This window comes from Sitophilus oryzae, unplaced genomic scaffold (genome assembly GCF_002938485.1).
Source record: "Sitophilus oryzae breed Bouriz unplaced genomic scaffold, Soryzae_2.0 scaffold_1297_pilon_pilon, whole genome shotgun sequence".
In the NCBI taxonomy this organism is placed as follows: domain Eukaryota; kingdom Metazoa; phylum Arthropoda; class Insecta; order Coleoptera; family Curculionidae; genus Sitophilus; species Sitophilus oryzae.
Window position 1 is genome coordinate 2,231,959 of NW_022145945.1, and position 25,968 is coordinate 2,257,926.

The 25,968-nt window shown below is 32.1% G+C and overlaps 1 protein-coding gene across 2 annotated transcripts in view; it reads right to left on the reverse strand.

The window, feature by feature from the left end:
* The window catches only part of LOC115874545, a 92,457-nt gene that overhangs the window by 6,090 nt on the left and 60,399 nt on the right, over positions 1-25,968 (reverse strand). The window contains exons 3-5 of one of the 2 annotated variants that reach the window (XM_030889721.1): positions 4,941-5,157; positions 2,989-3,112; positions 1,939-2,160 (exon numbers count right to left, since the gene is read on the reverse strand). In XM_030889721.1, the coding sequence (XP_030745581.1) occupies positions 1,939-2,160; positions 2,989-3,112; positions 4,941-5,157 (563 nt within the window). Of the gene's footprint in view, positions 1-1,938; positions 2,161-2,988; positions 3,119-4,940; positions 5,158-25,968 lie in introns of both variants that reach the window. The other variant, XM_030889720.1, reaches the window with a different exon arrangement.

Here is a 25,968-nt window from a genome sequence, read left to right on the forward strand (position 1 = left end):
AAGCATTTTTTATGAATAATTTGGTACCATACACTTGGTATTTCGAGTTAAATTGTCGTTGTGAACCGCATGTTACAATTTCAAATAAACCATGAGCGAAAATATCAAAAGTTAACATATGATATGACATTCTATTCAGAGTGTTATTTTCAAAAAAATACCGATGGTGCTATTTAAAAATCAAAAGTTGTAGTCATTTCCGGTCAAACAGGAAGTGACCGAAAACAATTGAATACGTCAATCAATCCGAATATATGCTATACTAACATACCAAATCTCGTTTTTTTATGGAGGATGGAGGCAGCGGGCCAGCAAAAAATAGACCTATTATTCAAGAATGGTACTCTTTATGTAATTTTTACATGGAAAATGTTTAAATGAGCTTCAGAAAAAAAACTTACTCCTCTTAGTCCGCCCCTGTTTAGTTCATTACCGAAATACCTTTCATCTGTCGCCATCAATGTTCCAACGCCGGTTTCCACTTTAAATATTAAAACAATATCGGCGAAAATTTTAAGTCGAGCCTTCGAAACACTCGCGCAAGCGAAACATCGCGGATTTTACATTTTTTGTTTTCTATTTCTTTTTTTATACGTCTGTCTTTTTCTGGTCCATTGCATTTACTTCTTTTAATATACGATATTTACCATACTTTTAGTATTTAACATACTATCACGAAAGGTGGAAACGATCGAAAAAGTGGTTAGCCGATGAAGAAGTTGAGATCGGTCTTTGGAGCGTCGTAGAATGTAGAATGTTTAGGAGGGGAGTTAATCACCGCGACCTTGCAGATCTATTGTGTGTTCCCCTTTCTTGAGTTATAACGAGTTGTAACTCATCATACAGTCTCAGGGCTTTAACAAAAGCCAGTAACCGAGACGGCTCCACAGAGGCCAGCTCTTCATCCTCGACATCAGCCGTACCAAAACTCATGGCATGAATGGTCGTCGTCTCGGCGCACTCAGTGATAAGGTGTTCTGGTGTTTCCCCATTTTCCCCACAGAATCTGCATTCGCCGTTGTTTTTCAGCTTCAGCCTACTGTGGTGTTCGTTGAGGAGACAGTGTCCTGTTAGAAACCCAGTGACTAAAATCAAGGAAAACCTTTGATTTTTCTCGGTCGTAAGTTCTGAGGAACTTTTTCGAGTGTCGTAGATCGTTGGAGGACATCCATTCCAAGTTACGGATAGAGTCTTCCAGATTCTTCAGTTCCGCTTTCAGTTGGTTCCCGAAGGAACTCCAACTTTCAGTTGGAGCGTCGTAACTCGGGTCCTATGTGAACTAGGGGGCTGAAACTCGGAATGTAGATGGGGATTTTCATGATATTTTGACGACGTTTCGTGAACTATGAAACCCCATCATCAATGGTGAAAAATCGTCCGATTTAAATGAAATTTGGTATGTCGATACACTAGGCCAAGTTGACCGTGTACGATATGTGTCACTGTGACAGTTAGTTTTGACGTAAGAAACGTCGAAAGTTAATGTCGTCCGATCGCGACCAAATTTGGTGAGTAGGATAAGTGAGCCCGGTTCACACGGTCCCACCCTGCAAAGTTGGATTCGACGTTTCGTTCACATCTTCATCAGGGTGGGAGTAAGGATTTGATATTGAAGAAAAATGTGGGCCGATTACGGCATAATTGGGGACGGGTTACAGGATCACGCCCTCTACGTTTCGAACCGATGCCTCTAAATGGACGATATCATCAGGATTTTTCTTAAATATGGGTCGATTGGAACCAAACTCGGCACGTGGATGGACGTATCCAACAGACGGTCATTTTAATACAAATTTTGTAACTCAAATTATTTATTAATTTTTAATTTATTACTTTTTCAAACACGTCCTTCAAATCCTTCAATTTAATAGCTGTTAGTAAGAAGCTTCACTTCAAATATGCGCACGTAGTGTAGTTCAAATTTTTTTTCATATGTACCTGTTGCATTTTTTCGAAATCCAAATAGGGCCTTTGCAAATGAGAATGGCGTCCGTGTTTGGATCTCTTCCTGGGCGATACTTCGTAGTGTAACAATTTCGGTGGAGGACTGATCGACCGTCCTTTGGTTGGGACTGATCTCCTGCCAGGTTTGACGGCCTCCAACGGAGGTGAAGTTCGAAATCTTACCGGAGTTGTTCTGCTCGCCAACAGATTGTGCACCTAGCAAAGAATCAAAAAATAGTTAAATATTTTATGTATATGTTACAGTAAAAGTTGGAATTCAGTGATTGTTAACAATTACTAGTAAAAGCTCACATTCACTGATTTGCTAAGATTAGGCCAGTCAATTTAAAGAATATCAGTAACTTTTTTGGCAGAGGGATTTTATATTTGCCATGTTGGTAAAAAATACCGGTCAAAATTCAAAGTTATTCATTTTATAGACTATATTAAGGAACCTAGTGACTATGAACTTATTAAACGTTTTGATATACTAGAAGTAGCGGATTTGCAAAAACGAATAACGCCCGTTGAAGAAAATTCGGGTATACTTTATTTTGTTCACGATGAAGAAATTTATTAAAAAAACCTTGTACCAATAAGTAATTTTATGTTTATAAATGTTTTTTTAATTGTTTTGTACGCTTTAAAATGTTTACTACGTTTTCTCTTTTAATATTTAGAAGGTTATGTCGTTTTCTATAAGTTTTAATAAATATACTAAAGAGAAGTAAATTGTAATTTTAAGATATGTGCATGGATCAGCTTGAATATTGAGGTGATCCAATATTCTTAAAAGTTTTATTTGTTCTAACTTCCACCACACTCGCCCTGTACAATAGAATAACTTTTACTGGCAACCTTTAGTAAATGTTACTTTTACTAGTGAATGTTAGAAATTACTAGGAAAAGTCGACAAATATCTTTAAAATACCACATTCACTGGTCCAATGCGTAGGTAATTGCTAGCATTTCCTAGTGAATGTTAACAATCACTGAATTTCCGACTTTCACTGTAACATATATAAAGGAAATGCTTGATATTACTTCGTCATCTGAAGATCCCGAGTGCTCTATAACTGGACCGTCCTCGCAGGCTTTCCAATGTGGCGAACAGGAAGATGGGGGACTCAGGTTGCTGAACTGTGACATGTTTTCTTCGTTTTCAGGTCTATACCTAGGACAAATTTATTTACATAATCAAACTAAGACGGGTGTATCCTATCGGCTTGATGCGTTTCAGTTGATTTTAAAAATTACGACCGCAGCGCTCGACACGGCAGAAATCAGAAGTTTTCGCTCTGTATTTCACGCAGTTCCGATGTTGAAAGCATTGAAATAATAATAAAATCGTGGCTTTGTCATAATACTTAAATATTATAGTTTTTAATAGTGCTGTTATTGAAACTATAAAACATTCAGGTACGAGGTTTGTGTAAAGTAACACTGTTTCGGGAAGTAAAAATTAAGTGAAAAAGAACCTGAACTGGGCGTCGCTTTGTGTGGTGACAATTGCAAATGTTAGTAAAATTGTCAAAAAGATGTTAACACGTAAAGGTTGTTGAAACATTCAATAACTCAACTTTCCCGGATATTTAACTCTCCCGAATCAATGTTTTACAGCTTCACAACTTTTACTTCTCACACCGATTTGATCAAAAGCAAAAATGGATTCAAGCAGCTCGACCAAACAAGTGAGTAAACAAAGTGGCCATTACATAATCAAAAAATTAAATAGGCATTTACTATGAGAGGATAAATTATAATTTGCAATATTAGTTACATATACAATCCAAGTAATTACATAAATATACTTGTTTTAATCAACTAGTGGCTTAAATTTTTTTATGAACATCTTCTAAAATTATAATTATACAGGGTGCTACAAATTCGAGGTACGAGCATTGGTATCTCGGTAACCGTAATAGATACGAACATGGTTAAATTGATTTTAAAAAAAATCAGTTTTTTCCATAAAACTCAGCAATAATTGAAATTTTTGAAACTTTTTTGATGGCATCTTGGTGAACATTCCATAGCGCAACTTTGTCCCAATTTAACCATGTTCGTATCTATTACGGTTACCGAGATACCAATGCTCGTACCTCGAATTTGTAGCACCCTGTATACCTTAATTAAATAACTACATAATACATTTTTCGTATATTCGCTATAACCCGTGTATTTGTATATACCAGTTGTTTACGATATTCCCCGATGGTGGCAGCACCTGTGGAGAATGCACCAAGCACATAGTCAATACCCATTTTTAGATGGAAGTGATCAAATTGATAAAAGCAGTTGGCTGTTCTGATTCTACTCTTTTGGTTGGTTATAAATTTAAGAAATTTAAATATTTGTCAGCGGTGCGATTCTGTAAACTTATTTCCTGTCTAGTGACTCATCAATCGTATATAAATAACATAGGCTAGGCAAGAAATTTCTTGCTACGGAGCTTACAGAATCCCACTGCAGCTGTTGTTATTAGCGTCAAAGCAAACAAAAAAGTTGAATATTATGATAATTTTTTAGTGATATTAAATAAGTTTGCCATTATAATGAGATTAAACAAAACCAGATGCAAAATAACTGGATTTACTCTGAAAGTTTTTAATTTAAATTTTGAAGAATCCTCTCAAAATAAATAAAAATATAGGTTAGGTTACGTACTCGTAATAAGTTCGATAATAAAACGCATAATAAGGCTTTCTAAACTGGTTTACCTAATTCAGAAAGTTTGTAATATAATAAATCTGAAATTCGTAATGAAAAGTTCTACATACAGGTTGTTAACTGGACAGTTACTTATAGGGGAACAGAATGGCAACACTGCCTATTGAGAACGCATGCACTTATAGAGTTTTCTGCCGTCTCGTCCCGTTGCGGGCCGAGGTTGCCATATTTCAACCATAAAGCTCTTGCCGCGAGTAATAAACAAATTAACAATCTGTATATTCTATTCTACATACTATATATTCTCTAGTTAATTATTTGTTTACCTGTGGTGATCTCCAACTTGTGACCATTTCCTTTTCTCTGGTAGACACACAGAAGCAGCCCTGAGAGGTCTTGGGGTGGTCCTTTCGAGTTTGGGGTTGCTGTTTATTACCTCGAGCTCTTCTTCAGACGAATGGGGGTCGTGAGGATCTGGGGCTGGACTTTCCATCGAACACCCTGTATCCGCCGGGGATACGCTGCACATTCTGTCAGAAACAGCTGAAAAAAAAACAAAAATATACAATTAAAATCTGTTATTCTTTTTATTGAAGACCAGGGTGCAAAAAAATCTGTTTTTTTTTTAAATTATTTTAAAGCCCCTATTTCATAGATCAAAGGGATTTTGTTTGGAAATAGTCAAGACTGTTTTAAGTCTAGAATAAAATTAATACCATCTAATGTTCAAAATGCAAAAAAAAACTACTGAAGAAAATGTCGGTAGAAATTTGGAAAGAACGGAAAATTTGGAAGAAGTTATCTTCTAAACTTGTAGAAGGCAGAAGCAAAGTTTACAGAATACTGTGGAAACTTTGGCAGAAATTAGCTTGATCAACATACAGCTGTTTCTTCAAAAAAGATATTTTTTGACATTGATTATACAGGGTGTCCCAGGCTGAGCATGCATTAAAAGTTTCTAGAGAACCACTATTTCTAGATCGGAGATTTTTTGTACATCATTGTTTCACAATGAGATCTATCGATTAAAAATATTGTCAATATGGCGGCACTTCCGGAAATACCAGTAGTTGACAGCAACTTTCTAATTTTAAAAGGGTGCCCCCTTTTTTTATTACATACTTAAATTCTCTGTAAAAGTCTCTGAATATTAATGTAAAACACTCTATACCTAACATTAACCGTTTTTGAGAAAAAAAATATTTAAAATTATTAGACGAAAAAAACTACCTATCAAAAAAATTTGTATAGTCTAAAAATCAAATTTAGTGATTACCACAGCCACTGTGAGTAAAGAGAAGAATTTTTCAAATGTCATATAATAATGGCGGTAGGCTGGCGGTAGGTGTCATGGAATTGAGCGATCAAAAAATATCATAAATCAATTTTTTTCAAATGGAGGCCCACTTTTTTTTATTTCACTAATGAAAAAGTGTTTCAATTCGTTACTTTTTAACTATACATGTTCCTATATCTAAAATAAAGCGTTATTAATTGATTTAAGATTTAATTTGAAAACGTATATTTTTTTGATGTTATCTAGCTTCCTTTGACATTAAGTGTCAAACGGTCAGACAATTAATTTTCATCTGTCAGAAAACGAATTATTTGAATTTCCTATATTATAAATACTGCCTGCTTAAAAGTTTAAAAGTGTATTTATAAAAAAAATATATCTCATATTTTCGCTCTTTAGTGATATCTAATAGTTGATATTTAATAATATTCCGTATGATCGAAAAAAACACAGCGCAAAAGTTGGCTCGGAAATGATGCTGCTTTTTGAACAAAGCGTCCGAATATGACATGGCCAGATCTATTGTTTTACATCACTTGACGTTTAAAGTCATAGACAACTGGTTAAAATCAAGAAAAATATACGCATTAAAACTGAATCTTTAATAACATAAAAACGATTTATTATAGGTCTAATACAATTTATTAACTTGTCTAGCCAAAAAGTGACGAATTGAAAAGCCTTTTTACTAGTGAAATAAAAAAAAGTGGGTTTCCATTTGAAAAAAATGATTTATGATCATTTTTTAATCGCTCAATTCTATGACAGCTGTGCATTCTTATATGACATTCGAGCGAATTAATTTTTGAAATAGATAGCCACATCTTTTCTCTATATGGCACAGTGGCTGTGGTAATCACTAAATTTGACGTTTAGGCTATATACAATATATACATAATTTTAACGATTTTTTTTTATATAGGGATGAGCCACTTTTGAGACGCACCCGGTAGATTCAATCGCTTAAAGCATTTGGTTAGAAGCTCTTGATTTAAAAATAAAAGGCAAATAATCACGAAAAAATCTATCGATCATCGATCCTAAATAATTATAGAACTAAAGCGAATGAAGCAAAGAGGGACTTTCTGTATTTCATATCAGGAATGAACACACTTTATATATCAATTTGATGTTTTGTAAAGCATTTTCTGCATCCAAAATCGATATTTATTGAACAAATAATGCGGTCTCGTTGTGAAACTATGGCGTGCAAAAAATCTCCGAGCTAGATGTTGTAGTTCTCTAGAAACTTCTAATGCATGCTCAGCCTACGACACCCTGTACACTCACCACTGCCTCTGTACGAAAAACGGGCACCTTTAGATGTATTTTAAAGTGTAATACATTTTGTTCTAGTGGGCCGATTTTGATGACTTTTTAAGCAATTTGTAGCTAAATTATTTGAGTTTTTAGTATCTCTTTCTAAATTAAAAATGAAAGTTTCCATCTGTCAATTATACGAGGGAAAACAAAATGTTGATATTTTGGTGACCTAACCTAACCTAACACCCCGTGGAATATGTTAACAAGGCCAGGACAGGATAGTTTTATCATCTAGGTACGTCTTTTCTCGATAGTTTGTTTATTGATTCATTTCAATAGCAATATTTTTCTTAGAGATATCCGCTTTTGAATAAGACAGTAAGGATTTACAGCAATTTTGCCATTGATTTTGGGATCTCATAACTGCAAATGATGAACATAGTTTTGTAATACTTGTTATTAGACTTTTGTTGTATTAATTGACGTTTACTCTAGTAGATATTGTTTTAAGTTATAGTAAACATACGAATGTTTGGGAGTGATTCATCCGGTCGCTACCATGTGAACTAATCTGTTCAAAGGTTACATAAACTTAAATTCCGTGTTTTCGATCCTTATAATAATCAATATATAATCGGTTGCAATTTGTTGTTTTAACTGTCAAAGTCTTGTCAAAACATATATTTGGTTATAACTATAAAATGGAATGCCCCAATAGTCGCACTGCAAGCACACCAATGGACTGACACACAAAAACGAATCAATCAAAGAAAAGCGATATAGTATCGTCTTTGTCAATCACATTTGGTTAGAAGCTCTTGATTTAAAAATAAAAGGCAAATAATCACGAAAAAATCTATCGATCATCGATCCTAAATAATTATAGAACTAAAGCGAATGAAGCAAAGAGGGACTTTCTGTATTTCATATCAGGAATGAACACACTTTATATATCAATTTGATGTTTTGTAAAGCATTTTCTGCATCCAAAATCGATATTTATTGAACAAATTTCTGTTTTAGAAGATAATTATTATAAGCTGCACGATTACAATGAACTATAATTAATAATTCCTCACGTGAAAAATTAATTATGAACTTAGTATCGCTTTTGTGTGGACTAATATTCAGTGCTTTTTGCCGATAGGTATATCACCGTTAAATGTAAAGTCCTATTGTAAAATAGCAAAATATTAATATTAATGTTAGTTTCTCAATTACACTATTTGTTTACAAGTACAATATTTGTTTACACCATTACATATCTGGGCAGCACAAAATAAATTGATTTTATTTATTATTATTATATTGATTACAAATAAATAACTTTATTTAAATTTATAGCAGTTTACTTTTATTTAATTTGCCCCTACAATAGTTTAATAAGTAAAATTTATTAAATATGTACAAAGAAGCAGTTCTTTGATTTATTTTACGAGGACTTGTAGATATGTGGATTTTCTATAAAAGAGCTAATTACAGCAAAATCATTTTCTTCACTTCCAACGACAGGTTTCTGCCTAATAGTTTTTTTATAAAACACACTACCATAGCTCTGCGAAATAGGACAAGTAGTTTTTCAAAGGAACGCTTATCAGGAAGATTTCCATTTGAATATCTTTGAGCATAAGCCCTTGAGGCCAAGAAGCATTTTCCTCACAAAATAAAATCACTAGTAACATATCCATTCGTTCCGCCAGTAGATGTAGATACTGCTTTATTTTAAACTGCTTGATAAAATAATGCATATTTACTTATTAAACTATTGTAGGTAAATTTAAGTAAACTGTTATAAATCTAAATAATAATGTCCATAGACTAATTCCGATTTTGAAAATAGCTACTAACTGTCACTAGAAACTTGCCATGACATCAGCCATCTTGGCATTTTATTGAAAAATTGTGTTTTGTTCAAAATCTGGGTTAGATAGGTATAGGAAACCCTAATATTGTTTGAAAGAGCATTTGAATCTGCTTCGATTTATTTAAAAAAATACAGAGTGTTGCATTTGAAATAACGAAGTTTTTATGTTAAATAAATATTTCAAACAGATCAGCAATTTTTGATATCCCTGTATGCATTAAACAAAGCAATCAATTTTTTCAGTAAAGTTTATTTCTCTGGGTTAAGTCAGCACAAGAATTAATTCTGAAAAGTAATATACAGGGTGTTAATAATCTATAATATATATTTATAGCATACATTTTTAAATATCTTTAAATATCTCAAAAACCAAAAATAAATACCCTTTTTTGGGCCCAAGAATCCAAAAATGAAATAAAATGGTGGGTGTTCCATAAGAAAAAATATAACTTTGGTATGGATCTTAGTTCTGAAACACCCTGTATATTTCAAAATAATTTTAAATTGTGCCACATTGCCTCCCCACATATACCCATAAAATATTTTGTTTCTACATCTTTCCGTTTTCGTATAATCAACCGAAGCGAATGAGGTGCGCTACCCTGTATATTTTTTTGATATGATCTTAAGTCTTACAATACTTAATAAATTTGATGATTTTACGAAAAAAATTGAGTAACTTTTAGGTGCAATACACTCTAATCTTATATGTTTAATTAAGATACCGATATCAACTTTACTAGAGTATAGTAAAATCCTTATCTTAAAAGCGACTTGTTTACTTAAACTATATTCAGCAAGAATAGAATTCTTAAAATACACGAAAAAATTACTTTTTAAAAATAAGAATAAAATTATAGTTCTATCTAGTATTATAATTATATGGCTCATTAAAAACTCATATTGTTGTCCTAAATAGTTATCACAAGCTAATTGGCTTCCCGAACTTTGTTTTAGTTTTAAATTGTCAACGTGATTCTTGGCATGTAATTTTATCGTTTTGAATGAATAACAATAACAAAGATACTACGCTATTTACTTAGCTTACTACGCTAAACTTAGAGTTACAATTACTATATAAAAATAAATTATTATTATGTTATGAATAAGAAGATTTAGTATTTTTATTAAAATTAATCATAATCTAAACATTTTACTGATGTTAGATTAGATTTTTAGCCCCATTTGCCCATAGTTTGGTTAGTAGTAGCCTAACCAACTGTAATAGTGTTTTATTTTGGCTATAAATCCGTGTATTGGTATATGCCGGTTGTTTACGATATTCTCCGATGGTGGCAGCATCGGCGCGGCGCGGCAGAGAATACACCAAACCTATACAGGGTGATCCGAACTGTATTCCGGAAACTTTGGCACCATATTCTGCAGATAAAAATAAGCAAAAAAGTTCGTATAAAAATGCTTAGTTTCGGAGATACAGGGCGTAGAAACTTCATTTTTATTTCTATTTTTTCCAAATAATTTCTGAAGTAACGTCAATATTTGGATGAAAATTGGTGTTTGGGAGTTTTTTGGCATAAGAAATTTGATTTTGGTGTCAATATGACTCGTACTTGTAGAGGGCGCCACCTACATATGTTTTAACTGGTTTGAAGACGACGTTTTTAACGTCAAAAAATGGTAAAAATCGCTACGAGTCATGGTTATCGAGATATTTGGAATCGAAATTATCAATACCTGTCATCATTGACATAAATTCAACATGTTGACTAAATAGTTATTAGACTGAAATCATAAATTTGAAATATTTTTGTGCCAAAAGTTCAATAGAAACTGTTTTATCATATTCTTTTTTGCAGAAAAATTTACGATTAATTTAAAAAAATAAAAATTTCCCAAATTTATTATTTCAGACTAATAACTATCCAGTCAACATGTATAATTTGATTATGACATGTATTGACTATTTAGATTCCAAATATCTCGATAACCGTGACACGTAGCGATTTTTACCAAGAGATATTTTTTACGTAGAAAGTCACGGAAATGTATATTTTTTCACTCTGTAGTTTTATACAGGTACGGGCAAAAAGTTATTACTCTTCAAAACATTTAAAACACATGTAGGTGGCGCCCCCTACAAACAGGAGTCATATTGACATCAAAATCAAGTTTCTCATGTCAAAAAACTACCAGACTCCAATTTTCATCCAAATATTGACGTTACTTCAGAAATTATTTGGAAAAAATCGACATAAAAATAAAACTTCTACACCCTCTATCTCCGAAACTAAGCATTTTAGGGCATATATTTATACGAACTTTTTCACTTACTTTTATCTGCAGAATATGCTGCCGAAGTTTACGGAATACAGTTCGGACCACCCTATATGTATATCAGTTTTCAGAATACCCTCGTATCTAGGAGTCTCATAAATACAGGTATTTCATAATATGTTTATTGTTCTTTTAGAGTGGTCGTGCCTCGGCAGATAGTACCGTTAGGAGAGTACATAATATCAATCACTATACTCTCTTAAATATTTATTCAAACAGAAAAGGTGGGTATGCAGCAAGTTTAAAAATCATCGCTAGAATCGTGGAGATATGCGAGAATACATTACCGAGAGACTTGGGTTTGCAGTTTAAATACAGGATTGACTTAACATTTCGAGATTTTTACGAACCTGTTGCACGGATGACATTTCAATGAAGAAATAATCTTGGTGCCAATGCAAAATATCAGTTGAATTTCAATTGGAAATATGCATATAATCATCAGAACTAGCCTGAGTATGATTTATACAGGGTGTCAAAAAATAATGTATCTTATGTATCTGGTGAGCGATTATACAGATAAAAATAAAATAAAAAGTTCTTATGAACATTTGCTTCAAAATGCTTCTTGAAGAAGTTACAGCCCTCGAAAGGTTAAATAAAAATAATATATTTTGTTTATTTTTAAGAAGATTGGTAAACCGTTTTTCCTGAAATTTGATAATCTTACCAAATTTACACACATTTTAATGGCAACGAGAATGGCGATTATGAAAAATTCCGTAACAGCCCTGAAATGGTACTTCCCATTACGGTAGAGAGTGCTACTGGTGGTATGTATTTTGATCTAATATGTAATTTTAATTTTACGTATTGTAAGTAGGACCTATAATGCTTAATAAAGACTAAACTATTGTTTCTTGCATTTTTGCTTTTATTTATTTGTCAAAAATAATTAGGATATATCAATTTCACTTTAAGTGTTTCAGTAGTGTATCAGATATTTTTATTATTAAATACACTCAGATTCAAAAAAACGCAACGAAGAAAATTTTGCTCAAATTTAAACTGTTATATTTTTGTTATTTTTAGCCCTATTTTAATGAATTTTTGAGCAAGCTGTATATAATTATATCAACTTTAATTTGTAAACTCAGTTTTTTTATAAACTTTAGTATTTGGCATATATTATACAGGGTTAATCGAGGGGTTGTTTTTTTACCCTAACTTAGGGTTCCCAACCGTCCCGGTTTAACCGGGATTAACCAGGAATCAGAAAGTTTGTCCCGGCGAAAATTTTGCCTTGGCCGGGACCGGAAAATCACATTTACATATAATATATTTGAATTTTTAATATTTAATGTTTTGTTTCAATTATTTAAAAACTTAAAAATAATTGTCCCGGAATCACCGATGCTCAAGTTGGGAACCCTACCCTAACTTTGACACATCCTGTGCAATAATTTCGTATGTAGATTTTCCTGAAATATAATTTTAGGGTCAGAACCATGTCTCCTGAACATTTTGTTTTTTGGACCCATGCCTTGGTTAATTTTTAAGAGCGAAATGAACTTGCCACCAACAATTTGCAATTTTTTCAATTATAATTTATTTTTAATTTAGTTTTGGTGATTATTGTGAACTATATACTACCCTTGATTATCGATGATTATTATATATAGACAAGGATACTACTATGAACTGCCCATCATTTTCGACGTTTGGGAAATGCTTGGCAGGAGGGTTAGAGGTCGCGAAGCGTTACCAGCTTCGTTAAATGAACATCGCTTGGTCCTTAAAGAAGAATGGGAAATCATAACGCAATATGATATATGCACTAATATGCAGCCTCAATGACAGTATATGAACAAACATATACAGGGAGTTATAGTAGCCAGGGGAAGCAATACAAAATATTAGGATATTTTTATCACAATTTTTTTTCTGTTTGTATAGTTCAGTATTACAGATGTTTTCGTTAGTTCTGTTATCGTTATTAATGTTTATTAAAACCAGGACTGTATCGTTAGTCTTTAAGGTTTTTTTTTAAATTTAGTATAGGGTATCCTATGCAGCGTAATATGACGTTACGACAATAGTCACCAAAACCATCTACTCTTTTTAAAAAATTACATCAAAAGTAATGATAACTGGAAAAATTGCAAATTGATCGTGATCAGTTCTTTTCGCTCTTAAAAATTAACCAAAGCATGCACTGACGTGATCCAAAAAACAAAATGCTCGCGAGACATGGTTCTTACCGTAAAATTATATTTTAGGAAAATTTACACACGAAATTATTGCACAGGGTGTTTTAAAGTTAGGATAAAAACAACCCCTCGATTAACTCAGTATAATATGCCAATTACTAAAGTTTAAAGAAAAAAATGAGTGTACGAATTGAAGTTGATATAATTATATACAGTTTGCTAAACAATTCCTGCAAATAGGGTTAAAAATAACAAAAATATCACCCTTTAAATTTAAATAAAAATTTCTCTGTTGTGTTTTTTCCATCTGAGTGTAATACTTATTATTATCACTGATCTATTTATATTAGAAATATATATATTTTTTTAAAAAAATATATTTTTTAAAAACATTTACTGACAATGTATCTACCCTGCATTATATTTTTACACGTTTTGCTCTGATAATGTACATGCTCCTTCCATAATCCTAATCTTCGTATTCAAAGAATGAATATACTTAGTAATTTGTGCTTTGTAGTCGTCAAGGTGTTGCTAGGGACTTGTTTACCGAAACCTTCTGATATGAGCGTATTGATCGCAATGACATATTTGGTTACGTATTTGGTGTCCAAATAATTAATGCTGAAATGATATTAAAATTTGAAAAAACTCCATATTCTTCTTATCACTTCCGCCCGAAATATTAATGAAAAACAACTTATTATTTTCCTTCATAATTTCAAATTTATGATAAAGCTGTAATTTTTGTTGCAAAAAATTTGCTTGAAATAAATAATACCGTACAGAACAAACAGCATAGAGTTGTGATTTTGCAATTAGATTTAACTTATCATTACCTCATACATACAACGTGTGGGTGGTAGGTGGTTACGCTTACAAATCAAATTTATGTATAATTCTTTTTGTTTACATAACCCACGCCATGCGATTTGCTATTTGGAATAGATTCAGGGACAGACAAGATACAAGTTCATACCAGGTCATAAGTATTTAGTTTGATATACAGGGTGTCCCAGAAATAAGTGCAAATATTTTAACTGGTAGTATAGTTCAACCCCAGAAACACGCCTATGAGGTTTTTTTTTGCGAAAAAAAATGTTGAAAATTTAAAATTTTTCTTGACATTTTCCGGGAAATTTGAAAAAACTTTTTAGTGCCACTTGTTTATTCACCTGAGATTTTTCTACGGTGTATCTAAACCTTGCAGTGTTGCAACCTCCTATGTTATCCACATTCTACATAGTTCGGCGGAACATAGTTCTACATTTATAAATTCATAGACAAATTTCTACTCAAAAAATTAGGAATGTTAAATTTAATCTTTTATCGGTGCTCATTATTAATAATTATAGAAAAAAAAACACATTAATTATTTTTAGTACTTACCCCTTCAATGAAAACTTAACAAAAACCACCGAAAATTAACTAAAACATTACGTTTATGACGTTTACGAAAATCTGTGTTATGCTGCAAAATAACTTTATTTTGGAATAAATTTAATAAAATGATTCATATTATTCACAATCAGGTCACAAAAAGAAATTCCCAAAATGTTTATCGTAATTTAGAATTCAATTCAAGAAATTTAGAAAACAGCCCAACGAATAATCGATTCATTTTTGTTTTGTTTGTTTTCTTTCATATTTCTCTATTTTATTTTAACCACTGTTTTACAAAACACCTTGAAAAGCGCACATTACTTTGAATACCTTTCTGAATGAATAAATGTTGAGAATTATTGTCTCTTATCGCCACTTTACGAACTACTTTCAATCTAAGAAAATACATGTTTCACTCAACAATTATTGACAACGTATTTTGTTTTTTCGCTATTTTTTCGATGTATTTCGACAAACATTGTTTCGAGTGTCTTGAATTTGAAATTGTTGAAACTACGGCAACCTCGCATGACGCAAGCTCGACACGGCGGCGCGACAAAGAAGCAGTTACCAGTGATGCGCCGCTCTCTTGGCCGACGGCAGACGCGACGGTTGGGCTGTCCATGGAATTGTTGAAATACATAGAAAAAATAGCGAAAAAACAAAATACGTATTTAAGATTGTTGAGTGAAACATGTATTTTCTTAGATTGAAAGTAGTTCGGAAAGTGGCGGTAAGAAACAATAACTCTCAACATTTATTCATTCAGAAAGGTATTCAATGTAATGTGTGCTTTTCAAGGTGTTTTGTAAATCAGTGGTTCAAATTGTGATGAGGCCTATATGAAAATAATGTGTTAAAAACGGGGACTGTTATTATAATAGCATGTACAAGAAAAGCAGCACAGTGAAGTGTGTTTTAGTTAAGTGTATATCGAAAAAGAGAACTGTCACAGTTACATCGATCTGTCATAAGTATCTTTTTAATGTTGGGTAAGTTTTTTAATTCAACTTTTTTAACACATTATTAAACATTTAACTTTTAATTTATTTTATGTAATAATATCACAATCTTAAAAATGTAATGCATCTCTGCAAACTCGTCAGGTGTTGTGATTTTATGACTTACTTTTAACATATACTTTCTTGTCCCTATGGCAACACAGTGCGTCGAATTAACTGAAATCCGGGCTTGATCAGGGTAATTGGATGTAGTTGGCGATATCTGCCGGCGGTTCTCAAAATGTTGCGATTATATTTTAAATTTTCAAAGTTAAATAACTCGGTTATTTTCAATTTATTTTAAAAATGGTAAAGAGAAAATATGTTTATTTTAAGCAGATCTACCACCCCTTAAAATATCTGCACTCATTTCTGGGACACCCTGTATAGTGTACTTAATTGTTATGCTATTGCTATAAGAACTTAAAGTAGGTACATTATGTTTTTAATACCAAGTGCCATAAAATGATACGTATATTTACTCATATAACAGGTAACAAATATAGTAGGTAGGTTATCTATGATCATTCATTCTCAGCTTATTCATCCATTTTCGATTATGGTGTAGCCTCCCTCACATATTTAGATCCTCTCTTTGTAATTGGGTACATTGTTGTCTATTGTTGGCTATGCGTGCCCAAGTTATCCCTGCTAATTTCCTAATATCATGGTCCCTTCTCAGGTTTGGTCTTCTTTTAGGTCTCTTAATTCCTCGTGGGTACCATGCTGTAATCTTTGTGGTCCATCTGTTGTCCGTCCTTCTTGCCAGGTGTCCAGCCCATTGCCACTTGGGATTTGATTCTATGGATGACATATATGATCTGGGTCTTTTTTCGTATCCACTCTATTCTTTTACGGTCTTCCTTGGTTATTTCCAGCATATTTAGTTCCACTGAGCGTTGTGCAACATGCAGTTTCCTTATAATGTCCGTTTTACGCATGCATAGGTCATGACTGGTAGTAGAGATCCCGAGCTGTGTATTAGTTGTCCCAAATATATGTATTCTTCTACTATTTCCAGTTGTGTGTTTTTTATTAGAATTTCTTTTCTGTCTGCCAGTTCGTCGTACATTACTTTAGTTTTTGCTAAATTCATTTTGAGACCCACTTTATTGCTGGCTGTATTTAGTTCGTTTATTTGTGCTTGCAGCTTTAAGACTATTGGATATTAGGACTATGTCAATATACCATTTTTATTAGTTGTTATTTTATGGTTTTAAGTTATTACATTAGTATTGTCTTTCTAGAGAAAAAAAATTCTCATATTCTCTCTAGAACAACAATATGTTATGTTATAATTTTTAAACGTAAATAGCAACTAATAAAAATGATTGATTCACTGTGTACGTATAAACAAACAATAGCTGGTTTATTGTTTATTATTACTGATTGCGATCACGGAGAACGACACGCCTTGGTATTGTTAGATGATTCGATGACTTCTACATAGAATTTTATTCCATAAACATCATAACGCTTATAAATTGGTAATGGCTAAACAAATTAGGTTCACTGACTTTTCAAAAGCTTTCATGGCCCTGAAGATATCTCTATTTGGATTTGACAGATATTTAATTCATTCACAAAATTATATTACTGACAAAAATTATCATCGATTGTCATTTGAACAGCCGCTACGACGCCGATTTTTTTTTCTATAATATTCGCTTTTGGTGTATTTCTTAAATAAAAAGGTCTATAACAAAAACTGTTTGATTCTGTATCAAAGGTCTCCTTTGAGCCAACTGAATTTTTAATTATTTGTCGATACGTCGAGTGGTGTAACAAACAAACTAATATTCATTAAATGATTCACACTTTCCGCCGAAAAGAACACAATAGAACTCATTAATCATAAATGCAAATTTATGTATGAATTAACCTTGACTTTGCCATTAGGCCAGAGGACGAACGCAGCATTTACAAGCAGCTCAGGTTTAATTTGAATACAAATATGGAATAAGGTGATTATCTACTTGAAAAAGTATATTTCTTTTAATTTTGTTGATTTTATACGATAGCCAGCTCGGAGAAACTATAGAAATAGACACAACTTACTGTACATAACAAGATCACAAATCAGATGTCAAGCTAAGTTTACAAGGTTGACATTATAGGAGATTTATAAAACGTTTTGTTTATTTTTATAGGTATTTTTTTGATTTATGATATATCATTTTACTCTATGACTAAAGAATACAAGGATGTAATGCCCATAAACGGGCTGCAGCAGAATTTGTGATGTTAGATACCATTTTTTGGATGTAACGAATAAGTTATCAGCGTCAATTTTAGCGATTGTTAGTACTTTTTGTTTAGTGAACTCTGTATAAACTTTATTACAATGGCGATTAGTTGTTCAACTTTCAAGTGTAAAAGCCGCAGCGATAAGAAAGAGCCAAGAATTACGTTTCATAGGTAGATAAACATCCTATCTGATAGTCAATCAGCACACGCTATCAACTCAGTAATCATCAAGTCGAAGTTGGTCAAAGAATGCCTAGAGAAGCTCAACAAATTAGGTAAAGAAAATAAAGTCTTCCTACTCTGGGTACCTGCTCACCAAGGGATAGAAGGCAATGAAAAAGCAAATGATCTAGCTAGGAAAGGAGCGAACAATCCACTAACTGGACCAGAACCGTTCTGTTTTCCAAACAGGAACCAACTGACAGCGGAACTGAAGAATCTGGAGGACTCCATCCGTAACCGGTTTCACCGGAAATGATTTTTAAATGACACCCTCGGTATTTTTTTACTTTATTCGGTAGAAAGTGACACTCTGAATAGATAGAATAGATATCACATGTCAACTTTTGACATTTTCGCATATGGTTTATTTGAAATTGTAACATGCGGTTCATAACGACAATTTGACTCGAAGTACCAAGTGTGTGGTATCAAATTATTCGTAAAAAAAGTAGGCATGCATTGACATGATCTAAAAAATAAAACGCTCAGGAGACATGGTTTTCACAGGAAAATAATGTTTTTAAGACATTTTGTTCAGGAAAATTTTGCACAGGGCGTTTTAAATTTAAGGTAAAGAAACACCATTCGATAAAACCTGTATAATAAAGCCCGACGCTAAAGTTTATAAAAAACTGAGATTAAGAATCAAAGTTGATATATTTATATACAGTTTGTCAAAAAAATCATGAAAATTGGGCTAAAAATAAAAAAAATATATAATGTAATACCCTGAAAAAAACATAAGTAATTTTACAAAAAAAAATATTGATACCTACATTAGAGTATTTTTAATAAGAAACTTGTAAAATAAGATATTTTTGCATAAAAAATGTAATTTTGCAAAACAGTTTATTAATATTAAAGGATTATTACTAAACGATATTATGATAGATAACGAGTTTTGTGAGTAAAAAAAATATGTAAATTAATAAATATTTTAATCTAAGCAGTTTTTTGTACAGATGAGAGTCTCAGTGCGTGGGTAATTAGTGTTTTTATAATTTAAGGGGTAAGTATATTATACTAATTATGTTTATATGTAGTTTCTGTAAATATAAAGCCAACTCTCTTAGAAAACACAATCTCCATTTATTATAATTATTTGCATTCAAATTTTAGCGATTTTTTTATGTAAACATAATAATTGTTCCATGATCTCTCTATATCAACATATCTCTAAGTATTATTTATTCTTCCAAACTGTGCTTCGGAGGACAAATTTAATAGACGACTGGAGTAGAGGACTCTAACCTATCTAATGGCAATTTTTTTTTCTTATTTTGGTTTGGTTTGGTTTGACAGACAAGAAGAGATGGCAATGAGTATCTTACATCCATAAGTTCTGTTTTGTAACTTTTTATTAACCTTTATAATAAATATTATAATAATTATAAACACGTGTTTTATTAAATTTATTAATATTTACTAAGGCTTTGTGAATTTACAAAAGTAATTGTAAATTCACTATAATAAAATGTTTTAATTTGTTGTTACTCTATACAGGGTGGCGCACCTCATTCGCCTCGGTTGATTATACGAAAACGGAAAGATGTTGAAACAAAATATTTTATAAGTATATGTGGGGAGACAATGTGCACAATTTAAAATTATTTTGAACCATACTACCAGCTCTGCGAAATAGGACAAGTAGTTTTTCAAAGGAACGCTTATCATTGCAGGAAGATTCATATTTGGATATCTTTGAGCATAAGCCCTTGTGGCCAAGAAGCAATTTTTCTCACAAAATAAAATCACTAGTAGTTAATCAAATCAATAGTTATTAACTGTCACTAGACAATTATCATGGCGACACCTGCCATCTTGATTGCAATTTTAAAAATTGCTTTTTATTCAAAATCTGAGCTAGATAGATATAGGAAACCCTAATATAGTTTGAAAGAGCATTTGAATCTGCTTCGATTTATTTAAAAAAATACATAGTGCTGCATTTGCAATAGCAAAGTTTTTATATAAAATATATCCTTAAAATAGATCAGCAACTTTTGACGGCCCTGTATAAATTTAAGTAAGCAATACCATTTTTCAGTAAAGTTTATTTCTCTACCTTTAAACTCAGCATAAAAATTAATTCTGAAAACAGGGTGTTAATAATCTATTCTATTGTAGCATGCAAATTTGGATATCTTTAAATATCTCAAAAACCAAAGATTTTGAACATATTTAATCCTTATAATAAATGCCTTTTTTTGGCCCAAGAATCCAAAAATGAAATAAAATATCGGGTGTTCCATAAGAAAAAATATAACTTTGGGATGGATCTTAGTTTTGAAACACCCTGTATATTTCAAAACAATTTTAAATTGTACAAATTGCCTCTCTACATATACCCATAAAATATTTTGTTTCTACATCTTTCCGTTTTCGTATAATCAATCGAGGCGAATGAGGTGCGCCACCCTGTATTATCACAAGAAGTTTGCGATTTTAAGAGATAAATTAACAATGAATAAGTAAATTTACTATGAGATACACATTTTTTAAATAAATTCACAAAGAATATTGGTCAATATAAAGATATATTATTTTTAAACAGATTTTTAAAGATTTTACAAACGAGTTGTAAAACTAAAGAACGGATGGTAAATTTACTACAATAATCTGTAGCAGGAAATACCCCCCATTATTGTTATTAAATTCACAAATTAATTTTTTCAGTGCATTTGAAAGTTGACTAGCAAAAAGTTAATATTTAATAAATCCCATTGCCTGATACGACCTAAATCCGCAACTTTTCACCTCGCCAGGAATTTCCTATCCGAGATTACTTGAATAATGACGAAAACGCTGGCGTTTTCTTCATTAGCGGAATGCGATTACATTCAAATTATGTCTGATGGAAATCCATTACAGGGGTTTCCACGACGAACGAGTCTCTAATAAGCTCTGAGGGAAATGGGAAGCCTTTTAAACTATATTTTATAATGATTCACCGAGGCCGCGGCAGTGCATTTTAATTTATTTCATTTGTGATTTCTCTGGAGACTCGCCCTCCATGCTAATCGACTTTACTAGTAGATCGAATTTTAAAAAATCTTTTAAAGTATGTCCTGAAATTATCAGAGCCAAGAAGTTTTTTTTTGTAGTTGTATGAAACACAAAATATTTTTTCTACGACTAGCCTAGAAAATGCAGTTTGACACACGGAAAACTCGATCTGAAATTGAAGTTTTGCAAACTGTCGTCAGCTGTCGTGTGCTAAGGATTTAGCGCACGACATGTGTCTTAGTCATAGATAAAAGAAAATAATCTTCTATTAAGATAGATATGAAACTTAATAGTAAAATTTTGGGTCAAAGCGCCCCTCCGTGTTCTTAGTAGAGGCTACGTTTAACCCAGCGCCTTCGCCTTTTCTGCTGTAAATATTTTTTATGTTTATATTTGATTTCAAAAGATTTAGTTTTAAAGTTACACTGATATATTAGTATATCAGAGTAATTTTAATAAAACATAAGAATATATATATTTTACAGTTTATTAAATATAAATTTTGACTACAAGGTAGAAAGTAAATCACAATATTTGATAAAACCTATAAGTATACCATTTTTACAGTTAATAAATAATAAAACTATTTCTGACTATGATATTTAAAATTTAGATAGACAGAATATTAAACAACATACCGGGTATTTGCAGACGCAGGCCCAAATTCAATAAAAACCAAAATTTTTCCTGCGAAAATCGGGCTTTTTTCACAGAAAAGATATTTTTTGATTTATCAACAATCATTGTCAAGTTGACAATATACAGGGTGTTTCCTAATTAGTCTAAAAAATTGTGGTGTGATTCCTCATCTGTTCTTAAAATAATTTTTATATAACCATTGGGTCTAAAGTACTTCCTTTCTGATCTACAGGGTGTTAAAAATTAAAAAAAAATCGATATTTTGCTTAACATAAATAGTACACTACTGCTTTTTTAAAGAAAATATATTTTTTTTCTTGACTGGCCATCCTTTTTCAACAAAATTGATCTTTTGAGTTTTCCTTGTTCATCAAACGGTTGCCGAGAAAAAAATAAATATACTTATTAAGAGCCTGCCTTAAGCCGTTTTCTAACGATTTTTTATTTTTTAGATTCATTAGGAAACATCCTGTATATGCATATCACAGGCAACCAAATAAACTAGTAACCTCTAAAAATAATTTTCCTACCACTAGCGACATACCGTGTTTTTAGTGAGTACTAAATTATTTTATCAAAATTTCACCATATGAGTTTCCAGGCATTATCTAGTGCACATGATGTATTAATTTTGCATTTAACATCAATGGAAACGCCAAACGCAACGTGCAGCCGTCAGAAAAGTGTCATCATTACATCGCAAATTATTCCACAAACTAACAAAAACTGGAGTGAGTCTGCTAAGCACTTGTAGTAGTAGAAAATAATTAAAAACTCTAAGTTCGAAAACTTCTTTGTACGCTCAGCCTGATTTATAGGTTTGCCTGCGGCTCGAGCCCACAAACTGTCGAACTGCAAAACGTCGTTTTCGAAACTTGTTGTTTAATATACTATTGTGGTTTTCATAAAATTTCAGGATTCCTTGAAATTAGAGATGAAAGTAATTTCTTATTTACCATTGTCACTTTTCCTCCTCTACAAAACGGCAACAGTAATTTACAGGGTGCAATGATTTAAATTAACGGATTTTTTTTTTAAATTTTAATCGTGGATGTAAATCAAAAGAATCAACTTGTTTCAAAATTTGATAAATCGAAAGATAACTGTAAAAATTATAAAAACTTTTCCTATAAAGCTATAAAAAGTATTCCTATATCAAATATACCCTGTATCTATTCATCAAATAAGTACAAAATTACAGTTGCTGTTGTAACGTTTAAATACTTTAATAGATCGAAAAATAATTGTAAAAGATACAGGGTGGCCCATCGAAAACGTTCCGCAAGGCATAACGGCCAGGGTATTTTTTTTAGAAAATTCAAAAACACGTCAATTTTGTTTGTGAGGGGAACTTTCGCCCCAAAAATTATTGCAAAATCTTCAACCCGCAATGAAAAGTGGTACCGCAATGAAAAGTGCTTTCTATTCTCTATACTTTCCTGCTTCGTTTTTGAAGATCGGTCGAGTCGTTGGGAAAATATGAAGGATTGAAATTTGAAAAGTTTATTTAAACATTTATCAGAGTAAATGATAAGGATAAATTCCTTCGACCAGTTTGCTGTTTTTTCTTATTATTTCTAGATGTTTGCAATCGGGTTGCGCAGATATTCAATGAACGCCATCCTGACAAACACCTTTATGGCAAAATTGTTCGCCAGTTAGTAGCTAAATTTTGAGAAACTGGTTCCGTTATGAATAAAAAGAGGCAGAGGGAAAATCCTGTAGTAAATGAAGCTATGGAGGTATTCGTATTGGGCCAAGTTGCAATGGACAGTATTCTGAGTACAAGAAAATTAGCCAATGAGACCGTTTGGGAATCGTACAAGTTTCAAAGGATATTAAAAACACAGGTCCAATCTGTACAAATTCAGTTGGTACAAGAACTCCTAACGAAGACGATTTTGATCGTTGCTTACAATTTTGTGAAACTATGAGTGAACGAGTGGCGAATGATAATAATTTCCTATTTAATGTGTGTTTTTCGGATGAGTGTACTTTCTTTTTGAACGGTGTAGTTAGTTAATCGGCACAACTGTCGGTACTGGGCTGAGGACAACCCCCAGGGTTTTTCACGAGGTGCACACACAAAACCCTCAGAAATTGAACGTGTGGGGTGGTATTTTTGGAAATTCTATTGTAGGTTAGTTTAACGATATTGAGAAGAACTTCAACGTACAAGTCACAGAACAGCTCTCTAGCAACTACCGCCACTGATCGTTCAACGTTGTGGCAAGTGAAGAAATGCGTAAACATCTATAAGTAATAAGAAAAAACAGCAAATTGGTCGAATTTATCCTTAATTATCATTTACTCTGATAAATGCTTCAATAAACTTTTCAAATTTCAATCCTCTCTATTTTCTCAATGACTTTTTATATAAATATCTACATTTAATAGAAAACCACTTACACTGGTAATTAATTACATTTGGACTTTAGTATACTAAATTAAATTACTGTGAATGAAAATCAAGAAGACTGGAGACTGTTGATCTGCTGAGCTTATAAGAAATGTGTAGTTTCTCGTCAATCTAACTTACAACTAAAATAGTCGTTATTCCACGTAAATGAAGTGAGCCATTTAAAAAAAAGATGTATTGCAGCGTTTCCAGACATATAAAACAACTATTTAAAATTATTGATTATGAAACCTTTTCCCTAAGTTTCTTATTTTTTTTAAATATCGAAATATGACGATAATTAAGAAAATGACGGTAATTGGGCTTTCACCATATTGCGCGACTCGTCTTCAAAAATTCAGTTTAGGTACGGCTTTAAACGAGTCAGTCTAAAACTTCGGCGTTAAGTTAACTAAAGATGACAGTTAATTTTGACAATCGATATATGTTGACAAGCGCCAACTATGTATACAAGAGCAGAATATAAAAGACGACCCTCGTATTATATCAACTGGAAAATATTTTATCGGACCTCCACTGCTCCTAAAATATAAAACTAACTTCGTCATTTTCGATTTTGAAAAACGAAGCGGGGAAATATAGAGAATAGAAAGCTCTTTTCATTGCGGCCCACTTGACCCCCCTTTCCATTTGAAAAAAGTTGGGGGATGACACCCTCGCTTAGAGGGTTGAATATTTGCAATCATTTTTGGGGCAAAAGTTGTCCCCCTCACAAACAAAATTGACGTGTTTTTGGATTTTTTGAAAAAATAAATACCCTGGCCGTTATGCCTTGCGGAACGTTTTTGATGGGCCACCCTGTATAACATGTAACACATATCCCTAATATTTATTCATCTATTAAAATGTTGGACCGATTTTTGAAATTATTTCGTGTGAATCCATTACACTTCTAAATGGCAGAGATTTATTTTGAAATTGTGAAGTGCCAGAAATCCGGTATTTGAATACATTACATTCGCAAACTCTAGTGCAGGACGTTTCTTCTGATGTCAGGTTATATTTTTATTCCCGAGGACTAATCACTATCAAAAGATAAGCTGGAGTCAAGGCTGTTTTATACCTTTTTTTGAAACAGCGGAATGTTGATCAAGCTAACTTCCGCCTTCCCTAATTTATTTTCTAGTTCATTCCAAATTTCTACCGACTTTTGTTCTGCAATAAGTACAATGCACTTTGAACATTAGATGGTACTAATTTTATTCTCGACTCAATTTTAATACCGACTGATATGCTACTCATTATTTTAATATTTATCCTCAAAAAACTAAAATATAATACTTCGATAAGTAACTGACTACACATAAATTATACATATAATATTAAATATGTTTAGTAAATGGCATTATCTGCTATATCATGGATATGTTTAATATCTGTTTTATACTACAGTGTTCGTAAAATAACTAAAAATTTACATATTCCAAAGTTAATTTATTATAATTTTTGTTTACACGTTACATAACAATATTTTAGCACATATTTTTTAATAAAACTTTGTTTAACGGTTAACTTAAATTACATTGTTTACCGCTCATTTTTACGCCTTTCGTCCTTTTAATAGTACG